The 18,012-nt window shown below is 49.0% G+C and overlaps 1 protein-coding gene across 1 annotated transcript; it reads left to right on the top strand.

Annotated features, from left to right (window-relative positions):
* Nucleotides 1–3,058: 3,058 nt before the first annotated feature.
* On the top strand, nucleotides 3,059–16,213 carry CRNKL1 (crooked neck pre-mRNA splicing factor 1; the record flags this gene model as incomplete). Its single annotated transcript, XM_080716130.1, has 14 exons — nucleotides 3,059–3,112; nucleotides 4,498–4,650; nucleotides 5,988–6,079; nucleotides 7,476–7,634; nucleotides 8,069–8,235; nucleotides 8,899–9,077; nucleotides 10,078–10,248; nucleotides 10,743–10,934; nucleotides 11,737–11,796; nucleotides 12,053–12,133; nucleotides 13,211–13,450; nucleotides 14,588–14,689; nucleotides 15,344–15,592; nucleotides 16,046–16,213. Exons 1-14 carry the CDS (start codon nucleotides 3,062–3,064, stop codon nucleotides 16,211–16,213), a joined length of 2,064 nt encoding a protein of 687 aa, XP_080572256.1. The 5' UTR covers nucleotides 3,059–3,061.
* Between the last annotated feature and the right edge of the window lie 1,799 nt (nucleotides 16,214–18,012).

The raw sequence follows: 18,012 nt of genomic DNA, 5'->3' as shown, positions 1-18,012 counted from the left end.
GTATTATATTGATGGAGACTGAACCGATATTGATTATTAATAAGGATAGTATTCATTGCTAATAAGAATAAGCGATAGGCTGTTAGTCAAAGGCTCCAGCTAAGGCTGACCTTGTCCAACTAAAAACTGGCTGTTAGCTGGGGCTGGAATGTCATAGCAACTAATAATACGGGTAATAATAGCAAATAGCAAAGATGCAGAATACTGAATGCTGACAGATCACAGAAACTTGCACTTAGAAAGAAAGAATGACACAGACTCACAAAAGTGTAGACTACGTTAAAAAGTGAAAAGGCAAGCTGCATTGACCCAATATCGATTACTAATAACCAAAAGAGTTAAAGCCTTCAAGCCTCTATACTTTAAAAGGCTTTATCCCGGTGTCTTTCTTTTCCTTATTACAAAATAGGCTTTCAACATAGTAAGTTACCACTAGCAGCCGAGACTTACCAAGGCCACAGGGGACAGTAAAGCCTTTAAACTTTAAAAGTAAAAATGAGAGCCGGGCGTGGTGGTGCACGCTTGTAATCCCAGCGCTTGGGAGGCTGAGACAGGAGGATCGCGCAGGAGGTTCGAAGCCGGCCTCAGCTCCTTAGTGAGGCTCTCAGCAACTTAGTGAGAGCCTGTTTCCAAATAAAGCATAAAATTGGTCTGGGAGTATAGCCCGGAGGTAGAAAAGCTCCCGGGTTCCACCCCCAGGACCCCCCCCCACACACACACAAAGGTAAAAATAATGCAGCCCCCTGACCTCGCTAACCAAGTAGCACATTTTGATCAGGGATGTCAGACCTGTCTGTCCCTATGAGGATGAACAAAAATGGCTAACGAAAAGGTTTACACAGCAGAGAGAACTGGCCAGCCAGCACCTGCTTTGGGTGGGAAAAGAAGACTATTGGCTAGCAGGAGAGGAGACACACGACAATAAATCCCCATAAAAGAGTGCCTTTTTGAAGACATTGACTTTCAAGCACTCCACAATGTCTCTCTCTGATACAGTGCCTTCATTCCCCTGCAGCCCCCACTAGTAATAATTGCATATGCTTGCAGCAGTTTTACCTCCCCCCCAAAATAGCCAAGAACAAGAACCCCCAGTGATGCCATCTCAGATCGTAACATATGACTCCAACCATATGACATTAGGGTAAAGGACAACTATGGAGACAGTAAGAAAGGATCAGTAGCTGAGTCGGCGTGGTGGCGCACGCTGGTGATCCCAGCATTCGGGAGGCTGAGACCTGGAGGATCGCGGTTCGCGGACAGCCTCGGCTACTTAGTGAGGCCCTCTGCAACTCAGTGAAACCCTGTTTCAAAATAAAGGATAAAAAATAGGGCAGAGGGTGTAGCTTGGAGGTAAAATGCCCCTGGGTTCCAACCCCAGACCCGAAAACTAAAAGAAAGAAAGAAAGAAAGAAAGAAGGAAAGAAAGAAAGAAAGAAAGAAAGGATCAGCAGCTGACGGGGTTCGAGGGAAGGAGGAGGGACTAGGAGTCACATAATGGATTTTGGAGGCAGCGAAAATACTCTATATGTTACTCTTTTTTGTGGTACTACCCAGGGGCACACTACCTCTGATCTATACCCCCAGCCCTAATTTTATTCTTTATTTTGAAACCCGGGCTCACTAAGTTGCAGAGGCCTCACTAAGTAGCCGAGGCTGGCTGCAAACCCGCGGTCCTCCTGTCTCAGCCTCCCAAGTACTGGGATGACAAGCGTGCGCCACCACGCCAGCCCTCTGTTACTTTAACAGTGGATGCAGGTTATTACATATTTGTCCAAACTGTAGACTGGACAAGAGTGAACCCTACATAAACTGTGGACTTTGAGTTATAATGTGTCCATGCAGGGTCACTGGTGGGGACAAAAAGACTACTCTGCTGGGGAATGTTGATAGCAGGGAGGTTTTAGCAGGGTGGAGAGAGGAGGTGCATGTAAGTTACTCTGTAACTTCCACTCAATTCTGTTTGAACCTAAAACTTCTCTTACAGAAAAATTATTTCTTAAAAAATTCTCTCTGTGTGTGTGGGGGGTGCACGTGTGTAATCCCAATACTTGGAAGGTTGAAACAGGAGGAATGCATGTTCCCAGACAGCCTCAGCTACTTAGTGGGGCCCTCCGCAACTAAGTGAGACCCTGTTTCAAAATAATAAAAAATCAGCTGCAGGTGTAGCTTGGAGGTAGACTGCCACTCAGTTCAAGTTTCCAGACAGAAAAAAAAAGAAAAAAGAAAAAAGAAAAAGAAAAAGGGAAAAAAAAGAAATTCTTTTATTCATTTGCTTATTTATTCTCTTTTTGAATACAGGCCAAGTATCACACAAAAAATATTGAATGAGCATTTTACATAATTTTTTTAGAGAAAGAGGTCTTAACTATTTTCATTTTATAGTTGAAGGCATTCAGGATAAGAGAATTAGTGAAGGCAACACTCACAATTTTAAACACTAGCTTCTCACTCTAAGTCAAGGTGGTTTACTCACTACTCTGCTGATTTATTTAGATGGGCCCCAAATACCTCTCGCTATTTTAAATTCCAAGAGTTTATTATTTGGGTACTACCTCCCAGAGACCAGAAACCAGTGGGGGCGCGACCTAAGAGACTACAAAGCCCAGCATGCAGCGCGGCGCGGCAGCCGCCCCGGGGCATGCCGGGAGCGGAGGTTTCCTCGCCGCTCAAACTCCCAGCCCCTCGAGCCTCGGCTCCGGGCCGGCTTTCGGCCCCCTGGCAGGGGGCCTAGATTCCACAGCCCCCAGCCCCGGAGACTGACCTGCAATGCGCCGAGCCCCGGCGCCCGGGGCCCGCGATCCGAGGACAGGCCAGCGCCGTCCGCCTCCCCGCCGCGCCGAGACGCCGCTCTCCGCCCTCCGCCCCGGAGGACGCGCACCGGTTACCACGGAGACGGCCCGCCCTCGGCGCAGGCGCGCGGCCAAAGGCCACGCAGCGAGTTCCGCTTCCGGTTCCGGGCCCCGGGTTGTCGTCGGAGCGCGGTGCGGGCCGGCGGGCCCTTGGGGGCTGCTGTCCGGGGTCGGGGTGCGAGCGGGATCCGCCGAGGCCCGCTGCCGCAGACATGGCGGCCTCCACGGCGGCGGGGAAGCAGCGCATTCCGAAAGTGGCCAAGGTAGGCGACGGCGAGGGAGGCCCCGCGGCCCGAGGGGTGGCGCGCCCTAGGCTGGGGCTGGACGGGGAGGGAGAGCCGGCCGGCGTCTGCGGCCTTCCCCCTGGGCAGAGGGAGGGACGGGGCGAGGCGCGAAGGTTCGCCGAGCCAGGCGCCGTGCCGGGCACTAGGGAGCCGCGCTGCCATGCGGGCAACTGCCAGGACTTGATGAAAGCCCAGGGCGAGATGGCAGGCTGCGAGGCGTGAAGAGCAGAGCGGGCGCGCCGGGTCTTCAGAGCCCGCTTTGCCGAGGGTGTGACGTTTAAGCCGACCCGAAGGCCGCCTAGGAGAGGGGATGAGCGTAGGTGACGGGACTTGCCAGGCGCACAATTTAAGTTAGTTAAACATAGTTTTTTCATCTGATAAATAAACAAACCGAGCCGCGTGTGGTGGTGCACGCTTGTCATCCCAGTATTTGGGAGGCTGAGACAGGAGGATCGTGATTCGCGGCCAGCCTCAGCTACTTAGTGAGGCCCTCTGCAACTCATTCCCTGTTTAAAAATAAAGAATAAAAAATAGGGCTCGGAGGTAGGATGCTCCTGGGTTCCATTAAAAAAAAAAAGCTTAGAGTCCAATATTAATAAGTTTAGGTTGACTTACATGGCTATGGAAACTAAATCAGCTGCTAGGGGCATTAAAATTAGTTTAATAATCCTGTAAGTAGCCGGGCGTGTTGGCGCAGCTTGTAATCCCAGTACTTGAGAGGCTGAGACAGGAGAACCACATAGGTTTAATACCAGCCGCAGCTACTGAGTGAGGCTCTCAGCAATTTAGTGAGACCCCGTTTCCAAATAAAATATAAAATAGGTCTGGGAGTGTAGACCAGAGGTAGAAAAGCCTCTGGGTTCCACCCCCAATACCACACACACACCAAAACAAAGTCCCGTAAATAGAGGTCATAATGCTAGTTAAGAAGCAGTACACATTTTTATATACTTTTATTGGTGCATTGTGACTGTACATCATAGTGAGGCTGGGTATATTTCTTTCCACATCCCACTGTGGCACACGTCCAGGTAAAGCAAATTCTCATTCTACCTACATAGCCTCAGATTTTATTTTTAGCCTCCCCAAGAAGGGAACGCTTGCTATTATTTTTGCCACCTTTTTCTGTTTAGACTTAGACCCATTTGCTTATAATAAGTGCCAATAGATGGATACTCTGTAAGAGATAGAAAACAAAGTATTTTTTTCTGTTCAGTCTCATGAAGGAATGTGGATGTGCCATACAAAGAGGGTATCTTGTATTCTAGTTAGACATTCGCATTCTAAAAATGAATGTGCGCCTGTTGCTTAAACCTTGCCTGAAGAGCATCTACTGAAAATAGGAATGTTTTCTCTCTTAAAAGGTGAAAAACAAAGCCCCGGCAGAAGTACAGATAACTGCTGAACAACTCCTGAGAGAAGCCAAGGAGAGAGAACTTGAGCTGCTTCCGCCGCCCCCTCAACAGAAGATCACAGATGAGGAAGAATTAAGTGATTACAAACTGAGGAAAAGGAAGGTCAGTCTGCAGCAACTTGGTCTGTGAACCGTGTAGGATTTACAGGTTACTTTGAAGAGCTCGTGGGTGAGTCTGTAAAGCAATCTGTCTGGAGCCGCGTGGATAATATAACTCAGAGACCCCCAGACCTACTGGCTTACCTCCCCCTTTTAGAAAGAAAATCTCTCAGTGTCCCCTGGGTGCTTCATCGCCTCAGTAAATTTATTCAGTGCCCCGGTTATACTCAAGGCTCTTACCACCCCCTGGATCGTTCCAGCGCCCGCCTCCCAGGTGGTGGAGGTGTCACTGGCTTTGGGAATCTATGAATAAATTCTAGTTTTTAGGTAACTACACTTCGCTGAACTACACACACACACACACACACACACACACACACACACACACGTGTTTTTGTTTAAAAGAAATCCATTAGAGACATAATTTTTGGTGCTGAACAAGAGAGGTGGAAGTGTAACAGGAAGAGTTGTGCTGCGCGGGCCACGCTGTGTTCTGTGTGCACCCTTGCCGAGGCGAGAGTCAGGACCAGGAAGACCCGCGAGATGCCTTTGAGATCAGATTTGATCTCACTCAGATTTGATCTCACTCGAGTGTAGAATATGGGATTACCTTAAATCACTAATCTTACTTGTTTGTTATTCTCAATGAGCCATATATAAAGTTCTGAAAATTACCGAGAGGACTTAAAGGTAATATTCCAAAATGTCTCCTTTACACTTTTCTCATGCATTGCGGTGACATGTCCTAGCGAGGTCCAGGGAGTCGCAGCTGTACATGACGCGGCTCCAGGTGTGCGTCTCTCCAGCCCGCGCAGGGCATAGTGATGCTTCCTGTGCCCGGGGCAGTACCTCGCCGCCTCCTTCCCCGCCCAGCCCCCCATTGCTCTCCTGTCTCCATTTCTCTACGGTCCTTGTGTTTCCTATTTTCTCTCTTGAGAGAAAAAACCTGTGGCTGTTGACTTTCTGTGACCGGCTGATCTCTCTTGGCAGAATTCTTCAGTTTCATCTGTTTTCCTGCAAATGACCTGATTTTTTTATGGCTGAGTAAACTCGCACGTGTGTGTATGTACCCGTTTTGTAATCCATTCAGCTGTTGAAGGACTCCTAGGCCGGTTCCGTAATTGGGCTCTGGTGAATTTTGCTGCTTCAGACCCGGGTGGCGTGTGTCTCTAGAGTGTTCAGACTCTAGCTCTTTGGGAAGATGCTGGGGAGCGCTGTCAAGGGTTCCGCAATATGACGCCTCTTAAATAAGAACAAAACGAATGAGCGTTTTAGTGCGAAGCTTATAATAGGGGGAGAGGGATGTCATTTTTCCCTTACCTTTACCCTGTTTTCTTTCAGACTTTTGAAGACAACATAAGAAAAAACAGGACTGTGATTAGTAATTGGATAAAATACGCACAATGGGAGGAAAGTCTGAAGGAGATTCAAAGGTAAAGTAGCGAGCGTCGTGCTTACAGAAGGGCGCTGAGTGCGGACAGGCGCATGGTCGGGAGAGGGGAAGCGCAGGTGGAGGCTGCCTGCTGTCTTGCTGCCCCAGCTTTTATTCCCTGGAGCCCTGAGCTCCGGTCCTGGCCTCAGGCCGGGCAGGACAGGCCTGGGGCGTGGCCAGAGGAGAGTCTCTAGATGCACTCGCCTGTGGACCACTGAGGCTCCTTGAAATGGAAGTGTCTGGGGCCGGGAACGTAGCTCAGTCGCGGAGAGCTTGCCTGGCACGTGAGAAGCTGTGGGTTCAGTTCCCACTATTGCAAAACAATAATAATGAAAAAAGAAAGTGCTCTGCCGAAAACCTGTGGCTAGCACGATGAAAGTGGTATCCTGGCCTTGCCGTCCTGCAGCCTCTTTGCTCTCACTCCGGCCTGCCCGCTGGGCCAGGACGCACCCCCCAGACCCAGCGCATGGCTTCCCCTCACCCTGGGCCTGCGTCCCCGGCCTCTCTGCTCTCACCCCCGCCTGCCCCCTGGGCCAGTGTGGGAAGCCACTAAGGTTTCCCCCTAAAAGAATATTTCTGATTCAGCTGACTGACCTTCGCCCAGAGTCAACAAAGAAGTTTGGGGTCGTGGAAAGTTCAATGTAAAAGGTCTGAGAGAAGATGAGGTGGTGATGGCGCGAGGGTACTGACTAACCTACCTGTAATGTATGTGCTTTGGATTGGTCTGTATTGTATTCTGGTGGTGATAGCACGAGGATATTGATTGGCCTGTAACTATAAATACCTCTAGAGAAATAAACCCATGGTCGGCCCAATAGAGATATGGACCCAGAAGCAGGGGTCGACCAGTAGAGATATTGACCCAGGAGAGGGGTCGACCAGTAGAGATATTGACCCAGGAGAGGGGTCGGCCAGTAGAGATAGTAGGCTGGTCCCCCCCCGCCCCACGTTAGAATTAAAAATTCTTTCATCCTCACTCCTCTTTGGAACACGTACTTTTGCCTGGCTCCAGCAGGCCGGGGTGCACCCACCCGGCGCATGGCTTCCCTCACCCTGGCCCTGCTGTTCTCCCTCCCCACCTTCCTTGGCCACCTGGCAAACTGGAACTTTTCTCACGTTCAAAATTTTGGAGTTACCTGCTACTAAGACTGATCCAGCAGGTATTTTTGTTTCTCCCTCTGTACTCTGCAGATCTTGACTCTAAGGTCTTACCACATTGCATTGTAATTACACCCTCGTCTGTCATACTTGAGGCTTTGTAGGTACTTGCGAGCATCGCCTACGTCTCTCCTTTTATGCCCAGAAGTGGCACGGGGCAGATGTCCTTTAGAGTCTGAGACCGCTGCTACATACGCTGTATACACTGCTTCTGACGCCCTCCAAACCTTGCTCCTTAGGGCGCGATCCATCTACGAGCGTGCCTTAGATGTGGACTACCGGAATATTACACTCTGGCTGAAATATGCAGAAATGGAAATGAAGAATCGCCAGGTCAACCATGCCCGGAACATCTGGGACCGCGCCATCACGACCCTGCCGAGAGTCAACCAGTGCTGGTAGGCTTCTGAATGGCCTCTCGGAGACTAGAAAACTCCACGCTCTGTGTGTTTTATTTATATAGTTATTAAAATTATGTGCATTTAACTTAGCATCCTACTTTTTCTATAAACATCCTATAAGTGCATTTTAATATTCCAAGGTCTATTTAGTCATAACCCTAGTGTTTAATAATTGTGTAATCAAATCTTTAAGACTTTGATTGTAACTTCTATGAGAAACTTTTTGTTGAACTAGGCAATCTAAAGAAAAAAATGCCTTTTATTCCCAGTGAGTCGTCCTTTTTGGGTTTATGTTTCAGTAGAAGTCATCTTTGATTTTACCTTTAGGAAGGATAAATTTTGACTCTTCTTCCCGTTTAACAAAATGAGCCCTAGACTGGGCTGGAGGGCTGTCCCCATAATGCTGAGCAGCAGTTCCGGGTGTTTTAAAGGTACAAGTACACGTACATGGAGGAGATGCTGGGCAACGTGGCGGGCGCCCGGCAGGTGTTTGAGCGCTGGATGGAGTGGCAGCCTGAGGAGCAAGCCTGGCACTCCTACATCAACTTCGAGCTGCGGTACAAGGAGGTGGAGCGGGCACGCACCATTTATGAGCGCTATATCCTTCCTGGGCCGCGCGTGCGCGCTGGGCTCGAGGCCCCTCCACGGAGGCTCGGGCACCAAACCTGCAGTTCCTGTAGGAATGGACACAAAAGGTCCCGCAGCTGTGGCCTTTCCTGCTGGGTGAGGTTTGTGTTGGAAAATAAAATGACAAGTCAAACCTTTCTCTTTTGCCTCTAACTAGGAGGGCTTTTTTTCTTCTGGGTTTTTTTTTTTTTCTTTTTTTCTTTTTTTTCTTAATCATTTGTTCAGCTCTAAGGGAATTGATCAGATAATCGGTACCATTATTGACCATGTTCTTTGGAACTACTTAGGGGTTTCCTTGTGTGTTTGTATTTAGAGCTGACAGTACTCCAGGGAGGTGGGTGTGACTTTTCTGTGTTTACAGAGGAAAGGCTGGGGCAGGTTAAATGACACAGATCACGTGGCTGTGACCACGGTAGAGATTCCTCTGGCTCCCAGACTGTGTTGCGCCCACTGCCGTTCCATTGAATAAGTCCTGTAGGCAGGAAGAGGCGAGCGGGACGTGACCCCGTGCTGGGGGCTTGCGCTCCTGTGCCTTGTCGCCCTGCAGCTGCCGGGTGACCTGCGGGGCTGATACGCTTTGGCTGGTTTTTTTGAAGCCGTGTTGTCTTGCTGGAATTTTCTTAACTTCTGGCACTCGTCCTCGTGCACCCCGACGTCAAGAACTGGATCAAGTATGCCCGTTTCGAGGAGAAACATGCGTATTTTGCCCATGCACGGAAGGTGTACGAGAGAGCTGTCGAGTTCTTTGGAGATGAACACATGGATGAACACCTTTATGTCGCCTTTGCCAAATTCGAGGAAAATCAGAAAGAAGTAAGTGCGCCGGAAGAACTTGACCGCAGTCCAGAACAGCTTGGGAAAGTTGTGCTGCACACGAGCTCATTTTCACTTTTTCTTATTTGCATGTCTTCAAGAGACAAAAAGCACAACTTTATCCAGGATGATTATAGGTTGTATTCTAACGGTCTTGGTTTTGTTGGGCTTGGTTTGAGAAGCCTTTACGTCTGGACCTGTGAACTTGAGAGTCCTGGGCCTCTGGTGGCAGGGCTTTTCAGATGATAAACTGCGAGGCAGAACGCCCCCAACAGTATAGGATTCTGAGTAAAAACAGCGTGCCATAAAGAAGGCGTACGCATGGAGACTGACCCGCAGGGGTCTCATCCGCAGGCCTGGGGGGTCGGCCAGGTCTTGCAGTAACGATGGGAGATCCAGTTTCAGTTCCAAAGGGGACACAGTGAGGGTTTGAAGTGGTAGAGGGATCCGATGTGATTCCTGTTTTAAAGAGGGCCTCTAGCCAATTCACACGATATTTTGTGAGGTGTGGGGGTAATGGAGCTGGGGAGGCCAGTGGGGAGACTTGAGTGGTCCAGGTTAGCAACGGAGGCTGGCAGGAGGGAGGAGTCGGTATAATTGAAGAGGTAGGACTCCAGGCCCACCTGGGAAGTGAGGGCAGGCGATAAACCAGGGGGCCCCGGGGCCTGTGCTATGGGCAAGGACACGATCGGAGTGCTGCCTGCTAAGTACTGAGGTCACCGCAGAGACCGAGGACGGGGGAGAGGAGACTCCCTCCCTCTTGATCCTGTGTAATGGGATTCACAGTCGGCCTCTATCAGCAATGTGGGGGAGAGGAACCTTGGGCCCAGAGATGGGTCCTGTCTGGCAGGAAGACCAGCAGAGAAGAGAAGTTTCATTTGAGGCATTTTAAGGCCTCGAAGCTTAACAGACAAATAATATTTACGTGATAGCATCTCTTGAAATTGTGACTAGAGTGAGAATATTGTGTTTAGAAGGTAACCATCCTCTCTGCTTTTAGTTTGAAAGGGTCCGAGTCATCTACAAGTATGCCCTGGATAGAATTCCAAAACACGAGGCCCAAGAACTCTTTAAAAATTACACCATCTTTGAGAAGAAGTTTGGCGACCGACGGGGTATTGAAGACATCATCGTGAGCAAGCGGAGGTTCCAGTACGAGGAGGAGGTGAAGGTGAGTGCGGCCGGGCTGGTGTGTGGCGTGGTCAGCACACTCACGAGCAAAGGCTTCTCCAGTGGAAAGTTAGCTTGGAGTGAAGGCAGGAGAGGAAGGGGCTTGGCTGGAACATCGAGCCAGTAACCTGTCCTCTGGATCTCTTTCCCTTTTGGTTTCTATAATCTTAACACTGGTGTTGTTGGCGAGGTCACAGTGGAGAAAGGGCAGCCTTTTCAATGAGCAAGTCATGCTGGGGAACTAGCTATCCATTTGTGAAAAATGGAATTAAACCCCACACAAGAGTCAGCTTGGATCAAAGACCCGGAAATTAAACCGGCGACATTGAAATTGCTAGCGGAGCATTGGGGCCGACACACATACCGGGGCTGTAGAGGCTTCCTCAGCATGATAACGGGGGCCAACGGGAAGTCGCTGAGCTCCCGCGGGCAGTCGGGCTCCTCGGCCCAGCAGCCGGGGCTTGGCTTTCATTGGTTACGCACTTGTCTTTCTAGGCTAATCCACACAATTATGACGCGTGGTTCGACTACTTGCGCTTGGTGGAGAGCGACGCCGAGGCTGAAACCGTGCGAGAAGTCTACGAGAGAGCCATCGCCAACGTGCCGCCCATCCAGGAGAAGAGGCACTGGAAGCGCTACATTTACCTTTGGGTCAACTACGCGCTCTACGAAGAGCTGGAGGCAAAGGTGAGCGCGCGCATCCCGTGCCCGGACGCGGCTCGTCTCTTGTGGGTAGCATCTGAGAGGTGGAATCCTGGAAACAAGTTTAGTTTTAAATTCTTTTTTGGTGGTGTTGGTGTGTATGTGGGGGGCGGGGGTACTAGGGATTGAACCCAGGGGCATTCTACCTCTGGACTACACCCGCAGCCCCATTTGTGTATTTTGAAACAGGGTCTCTGAGTTATGGAGGGCGTCACTAAGTTGCTGGAGCTGGCCTTGGACTTGCAGTCTCCTGGCTCAGCCTCACAAGTACAGGGATTGCAGGCTTGCACCACATTACCGGCTAGTTTTAAATCCTGATAGGCCTCTGTTGAGCTGTATAGTTACATGTTCAGGAACATTTTAAACTCTGCGCGCCTGTTTGTAACCCTTGGAACTTGAAAGGGAACAGTGAACCACCCTTGTTTAATGTTTTATATCTTCCCATAACGTATGGGTCGTCTTAGAAATAGGGATCTCAGCAGCTAGATTGTACATGTTCTCCTTTTCCTAAAAATCAAGTGACATTTTCAGAAATTAGTTGTTACAAGTTAACAGGTGTAAGGAGTAACTCCTGTTGTGATCTGAGAACGTGTAACATCTTTGTTTCTGCTCTCAGACACAAAGCCTGCCTGCAGGTAAGTTTGGTGCTTCTTAAGCCAAAGGCAGTTGCTGCTGCTGCTCACACATGAGCCAGGGTTTGAAAGCAGTGGCTCGCCTCGTGTTGTTACTAGTGAAGGCAGTGCTCCCAGCACTTGAGTAACTTGCAACACTTATTTATCCGATACAGGATCCTGAAAGGACAAGGCAGGTGTATCAAGCTTCCTTGGAACTAATTCCTCACAAGAAGGTAAGCTTGCTCTAAAGGATGAGGTCCCCAAAGGTCCAAGTCTTCATCTGGCAGAGCTGGAGCATGCCGTGTTTTACCGGCTGTGAAATAAAGTCAGCTTCGCTTTGCTCATAAACAAGCAAGATACATTCTGCTTCACTCTGAAGTTTAAGGGAAAGCTCATTACCAGGGGTCTTGGTTAATTTAAATTTTTCTTCAAGTCAGTTTAATTTAATGAGTCTCTTAAGCTGTATATTTTTGTGCTTTTATTTTCTAGTTCACGTTTGCCAAAATGTGGTTATATTATGCACAGTTTGAAATAAGGCAGAAAAATCTACCATTTGCCAGAAGAGCTTTGGTAAGTAGGACTGGGTGCCTCATAAAGTCCTTTGAGGAGGAAATTAGAATCTTAGTGCTTAAAAGTTGTACAGTTCCTACTAAAGGAGCAATAGGAATTCGTGTCTTTATAGCTTAGGATGTGTTAGAATCATGTGGCCCTTGCAAAATCATTGGGTGATCAAGCTTGTAGCTGTTACCTCGGGCAAATGAACATTGGGTCGTAACATTAAAAACGTCCGTAGCTGCCGGGCGTGGTGGCGCACGCTTGTAATCCCTGTGCTTGGGAGGCGGAGACAGGAGGATCTCGCAGGTTTGAAGCCAGCCGCGCTGGCTTAAGAGACCCTGTTTCCAAGTAAAAATATAAAAAGTTAGGTCTGGGAGTGTAGCCCCTAGGTAGAAGGGTGTCCAGGAACCCCAGTACCACGCACACGCGCGCACACACACACACACACACACACACACACACACACTGTAGCTGCCAATTGCTCCGTCTGTCCTCAGGCTAAACCTAGTAGTCTCATCCTGCACAAAATTTTTTGGTGTATTAAATTCACATTCGTCTTAAAAATCGCCCTAAAATTTTAACAGGATTAAATACTAATGTGATTTTTCTTTGGATATGCTATTTTAACCCTGGCTGTGAACAGCAAGTCAAGTTTTATTTTTTTTGATTATTCTTTTTAAATTATTATTTTTTTTGGGGGGGCAGTACTGGGGATGGAACCCAGAGGCATTCTACCTTCGAGCTATACCCCAGCCTTATTCTTTATTCCTTATTTTGAAACAGGGTCTCACTGAGTAGCTGAGGCTGGCCGTGACCCTGTGATCCTCCTGTCTCGGCCTTACCAGTCCTGGGATTGCAAGGGTGCATCGCCACGCCCGGCTGCTTCCGTTTTGTTTAAAGGAGCGTTTACATAGCTGACATCCATGTTCCCTGTGAAAGTTTAAAATCCAAAGAGGTTGTGTGAGTGGTTCTCAGGCTTCCCTTTGCCGCCCGTGAGCACGCTGGGCCTGCCCTCCGCAGGGGCAGCCTCTGGCCAGGCACCCACTGCCTCGAGTGCCCGCAGTGTCACCTGCTCTGGTCACTACTTTCCAGGGAACTTCCATCGGCAAGTGCCCGAAGAACAAGCTGTTTAAAGGCTACATCGAACTGGAGCTGCAGCTGCGAGAATTTGACAGGTGCCGGAAGCTGTATGAAAAGTTCCTGGAATTTGGACCTGAGAATTGCACCTCCTGGATTAAATTTGCAGAATTGGAGACAATCCTCGGTGATATTGAAAGAGCCCGGGCGATCTACGAGTTAGCCATCAGCCAGCCACGCTTAGACATGCCAGAGGTGAGGCGCTCAGGCCGAATGGTGTTTTGTTTTAGACACCAGTATTCCTGTAGGTAACTCTGTGTGTGTCTGTCTTAGAGTGTGAAGATGATGTAACTAGCCGACATTTTCCTCTGCTCAGATTAGGCTTTTTCTGTTTGTAGGATAGATCGGGGGTAGGGCAGAAGCGCTCTAGTTGGCTTCCAGATCACAGCAGGCACACATGATGGCACCTGGGACGAATCAGGATATTATGGGGTGGGTGATTAGGTCTGCTCTTCAAACCAGGAAGCTTAAAGGGAAGGGGAGGGAAGGGGCCAGCCAGCAACAACCTGGCCGCAGAAGGGAGGTGGAGGTGGGCCCTGCACCGCCCTGGCTTCTCCTCACTGGATTGGGCCAATAGAAGAGGCTCAAATTAAGTCCTGATGTTCCTGAATTGCTGCTGCCACTGGAGTCCTGGCCAGCCTGCAGTAGTGACACTGCGCCACACGGTGGCGCCCAGCAGCAGGGACCCATCTGAAGGGCACAGGCCTCGGGACTCACCCAGCCACCTTGCCAGTGTTGCGCTGACCTGGCGCCGCAGTGTGGAGCTTGCTGGCCTGCGCGTTCGTGGGTCGGGCGGGCTTTGTGGGTCGCCGGCTCTGTGGCTGGCTCCGCTCCCCACCGCACCGCCATCCCTGGTGTTAGGGGCAGCTTCGGCCCGTGCCCTGACCGGTGGGCAGCTGCTCACCGAGTGCCTGCTGAGCTGACCTGAGTAGTCAGCAGCCGGGAGTTTGCAGTGGGGCTGAGAACACACGTCCTGGCCAAGCCGAGCCTTTCTTCCCAGAATTAATTATGACAGAATCAGGGAAGTTCTAGGAAACGACAAATTTCTCAGTTTTTCTTGAGTAAGTTGAACCTTTTAAAAACTCCAGAGGAGAACCTAAAACTGAATCCAGAGCCTTTTAGCTAAAATCTAGATCTAGTCGAGTTTTGTCAAACTTACAAATGCAAACAGTATTTCATTCACATGCAGGTTTGCTTAGCAGAGAAGTGTGGCGTGCCCAGGTGTGTTAGGGTGGTGAGCTCTGCTCTGGACGTGCTTTCTGAGTGTGTTAGGGTGGTGGTGAGTTCTGCTCTGGACGTGCTTTCTGGTGCCGAGACGGTCCTCTCTCCTAGGTGCTCTGGAAGTCATACATTGACTTTGAGATCGAGCAAGAAGAAACTGAAAGGACACGAAACCTTTACCGACAGCTGCTTCAGCGAACACAACATGTCAAGGTATCCTGGGTGTTTATGCCTCTTTGATTTTCCTCAATTGAATACGCAGTCCTAAAAGTGTATTGTATTTCTACATTTTAAGTGTATCTTTATGAAATTTTATTTCAGCCAGGTGCAGAAGTACACACCCATATTCCCAGCCACTTAGGAGGTTGGGGTAGGAAGATTATAAGAAACCAGCCTGGGCAACTAGCAAGACCTTGTCCCAAAATAAAATTTTAAAAAGGGCTAGGGTTATGCTCCTCAGTGGTAGAGTGCTTGCCTAGCACGCGTGGGGCCCTAAGGTCCAATTCCTAGCCCTCCCCCATTATTTTAAATTATTTTCTTGCTTTTAAAGGGAGCCTGTTGAGCCTTAGGACTTTGGAAATATTAAGATTATATAAAGTCATTGTTTATACTGCCTGTGAATATCTTGGGTATGACAGGATTGGAAAAACAGTTACTCTTTTTATGATTTTAAGACTGTGCCAGGCACATTGGCTGTAGAAGCAGACTGCTCCAGCAGTCAAATGGGATATGTAATTGATTGAGATGGATTCTGTAGAACAGGAGGGATGCGCATACTCTGCTCACTGGAGATCAGCTTTTAAACTCTCATCGTCAGATCATTGTCTTCTGGGCGGCGTGGCTAATTTGGCTCCGCGTGTTTTCAAGGTGTGGATCAGTTTTGCTCAGTTTGAGCTGTCTTCCGGGAAGGAAGGAAGCGTGGCCAGATGCAGACAGATCTACGAAGAGGCGAACAAAACCATGCGCAACTGCGAGGAGAAGGAAGAGCGGCTCATGCTGCTGGAGTCCTGGCGCGGCTTCGAGGATGAATTCGGAACAGCGTCAGACAAGGAGAGAGTGGACAAGCTCATGCCAGAGAAAGTCCACAAGAGAAGAAAGGTGCAGGCCGAGGACGGGGTAAGAGTCACGTCACTGAGGAGAGACGCCCGCTTTGGCCTCGGTGCTAGGTGGCGTGCGTTGAGAACGGCCCAGGGAGACGGGCTCTCGGGGAACATGCCGGGGCGGGGAGCGCAGGGCCAGCAGGGCAGCTGGCGGCCCGGATGTCAGGACGGTCCTGAGCGTTAGGCCTGAGACTGTGAGGGGTGGCTGGAGGCGCTGCCTTCTGGGAGCAGCGGTAGTGTGCGCAGGATTTCTCCACGTGCTCTGGCTCTGAGCTGTCGGGACTCCAGCAGGGGTCCTGTCGCTGCCACTCATACCCTCTGCTTTCTGTAGTAGGTTTTGATGTTGTTTTGTAAAATGAATCCAAGTTGAATTACAACTCTGGGTTCCCAGTAAAAACTCCTCATTTTAACTCAGATAGGAGTATTTGAGCCATGTGTCTGCCGGCCTCTGATTGTCGTGTTTTTGTAGTCTGACGCAGGCTGGGAAGAATACTATGATTACATCTTTCCAGAAGATGCTGCCAACCAGCCTAACCTCAAGCTCCTTGCCATGGCCAAACTTTGGAAGAAACAGCAGCAGGAAAAGGAGGCTGCGGAGCAAGATCCAGACAAGGACGTGGACGAGAGTGAATCCTGATCTTTTCTTCTTACTGAAAATGTTTTCTTATTTTTATAAATTAATAGTTTGGAACTTTTGTGACTTCTGGAAGTTTTTATATTTACCAACAAGAATTGTTTAGGATCTTTGACAGCTTTTGGATTATTTTTTAAATGTTGGCTTGTTAGGGGTGGGGAATTATGAGCAAAGGAATTTTTAACTGCTGGATTTCTTTACCCAAGTGACTCCAAACTTTTCTAGTGTTTGTCCACAGCATGCATAGGAAATGTTAATTTAGGTGATGCTTATACTTAGACGGACCTGTAGGTTTTTCGTCTTTTGAGTTTGTGGGTTGGATCCTACTATTTCTCAGGTGTTCTCGTGTTAAGGATTCACCTGAAACCTGCAGCTTTCTCACTGTCTTAGTCAGTCTTGAGTTCAGTCCCAGCATTGCCACTTAGTGATTGTGCATCGTAATCTTCATTTTCAGTTTCTGACTCATAAAGTAAGCTGGTAACTTTAAAGAACATCCTGAGCATTACATTAGAAAAAGGAAAATACCTGGTATAAAAGTGTTCAATAAAATGTGCATTTCCAGCTACTTTCTTAAATATGTTCAGTCCTTGTAGAATTGGATGTGTTTGGATTAACATCTGAATATCTTTACCTTCTTGATAGTGGCCAGCTATCTCAGTGCATTTTAAAACATCACTTAAGTAATTCACAGTGACTGTATTTCTGAAAAGGTCTTTTCAGGAACGTTTCAGTCTAGTTTGTTATTCTGTGATCAGTTCCTTAATCTGGTTGGGCTCGGTGGTTTGCTTAAAAAGCCAGTGGCTTATACATGTGCTGTAAGAATGCTGTCCCTGTCCTGGTGCCCGGTCAGGCAAGTGTGGGAAACACTGGTTAAAGGTGCAGCCTTGCTCCTCCGGCCTCCTTAGGATGAGCCTTAGAGGGTCTGCCATCCTGCCATGTACATCGAGCCCTAAGAACCAGCGGCCACCCCAGCATCCCACAGCCCAGTTGTCCACTCTTGGCACTGACAGCTGAAGCTCGTGCTGCGGTTAGAGCTCGGGTAGAGCCCTGGTGGCGACTGTCCTGGTGACGACTGCGTGCTGAGCACCGCAGCCCAAGAACCAGACTGTGTGCTGGCAGCCGGGCACATTCTCCACCTGAAAAAAATCTGTGACACTCTTCCCTGCAACTGAACCAGTTTTTCTCAAGCATAGTTTTTCTTGTTTTGTTCATTACCCAAGGACTAGAATTGTATTTGCAAGACTTGTTTTGTACCTATAAGGCCCATTAGTTAGCAAATTTATTAAATATGCAAGTATATTCATCCAGGGGGATACAAGCTACTATTCTCTTGAAAGTGAGATATTGTTGGAAGGCAGAATAAAGCAGGAGTGTTTCTAGACAGGTGTGTGTTCAGCCCCTGCCTCAGCTGCTGGGCTGGGCTGGGCTCTGGGGCCTCCGGCGGGTTCTGGCGGGTTGTAATGTCCTTTGCTGGTTGTGCCATCAGGGTGAAATGAAGAGTGCTAGGAGTGACCAGTCTTCCTAGAAAGGCCTGCTCTCCTTATGTTGTGTGCACTTCTAAGAAGTCTTACGAGCACACGCTGCTGTGAAATGCTTGAAGAAGAACGTACACTCGTGGGAAAACAAGCGAGTCGCACAGGACTCGACCATCCTCAGCTCTCCCAAAGTAAGTCCTTTGAAAAGTACAAGCTTTGCAAGCATTCCGTGTAGAGCCTTTGTTTCTTCTTTGCCTGACTGGAGATTTCCAGTCAGGAAATGTAATTTAGCTGATGCTAAATGCTAGCTGATGGAAAGTCAGTGGA

This window comes from Muscardinus avellanarius (genome assembly GCF_963383645.1).
Source record: "Muscardinus avellanarius genome assembly, chromosome: 19".
Taxonomy (NCBI): Eukaryota; Metazoa; Chordata; class Mammalia; order Rodentia; family Gliridae; genus Muscardinus; species Muscardinus avellanarius.
Note: the sequence above shows the minus strand (reverse complement) of the source record. Positions and strands in the feature narration are given on the sequence as shown.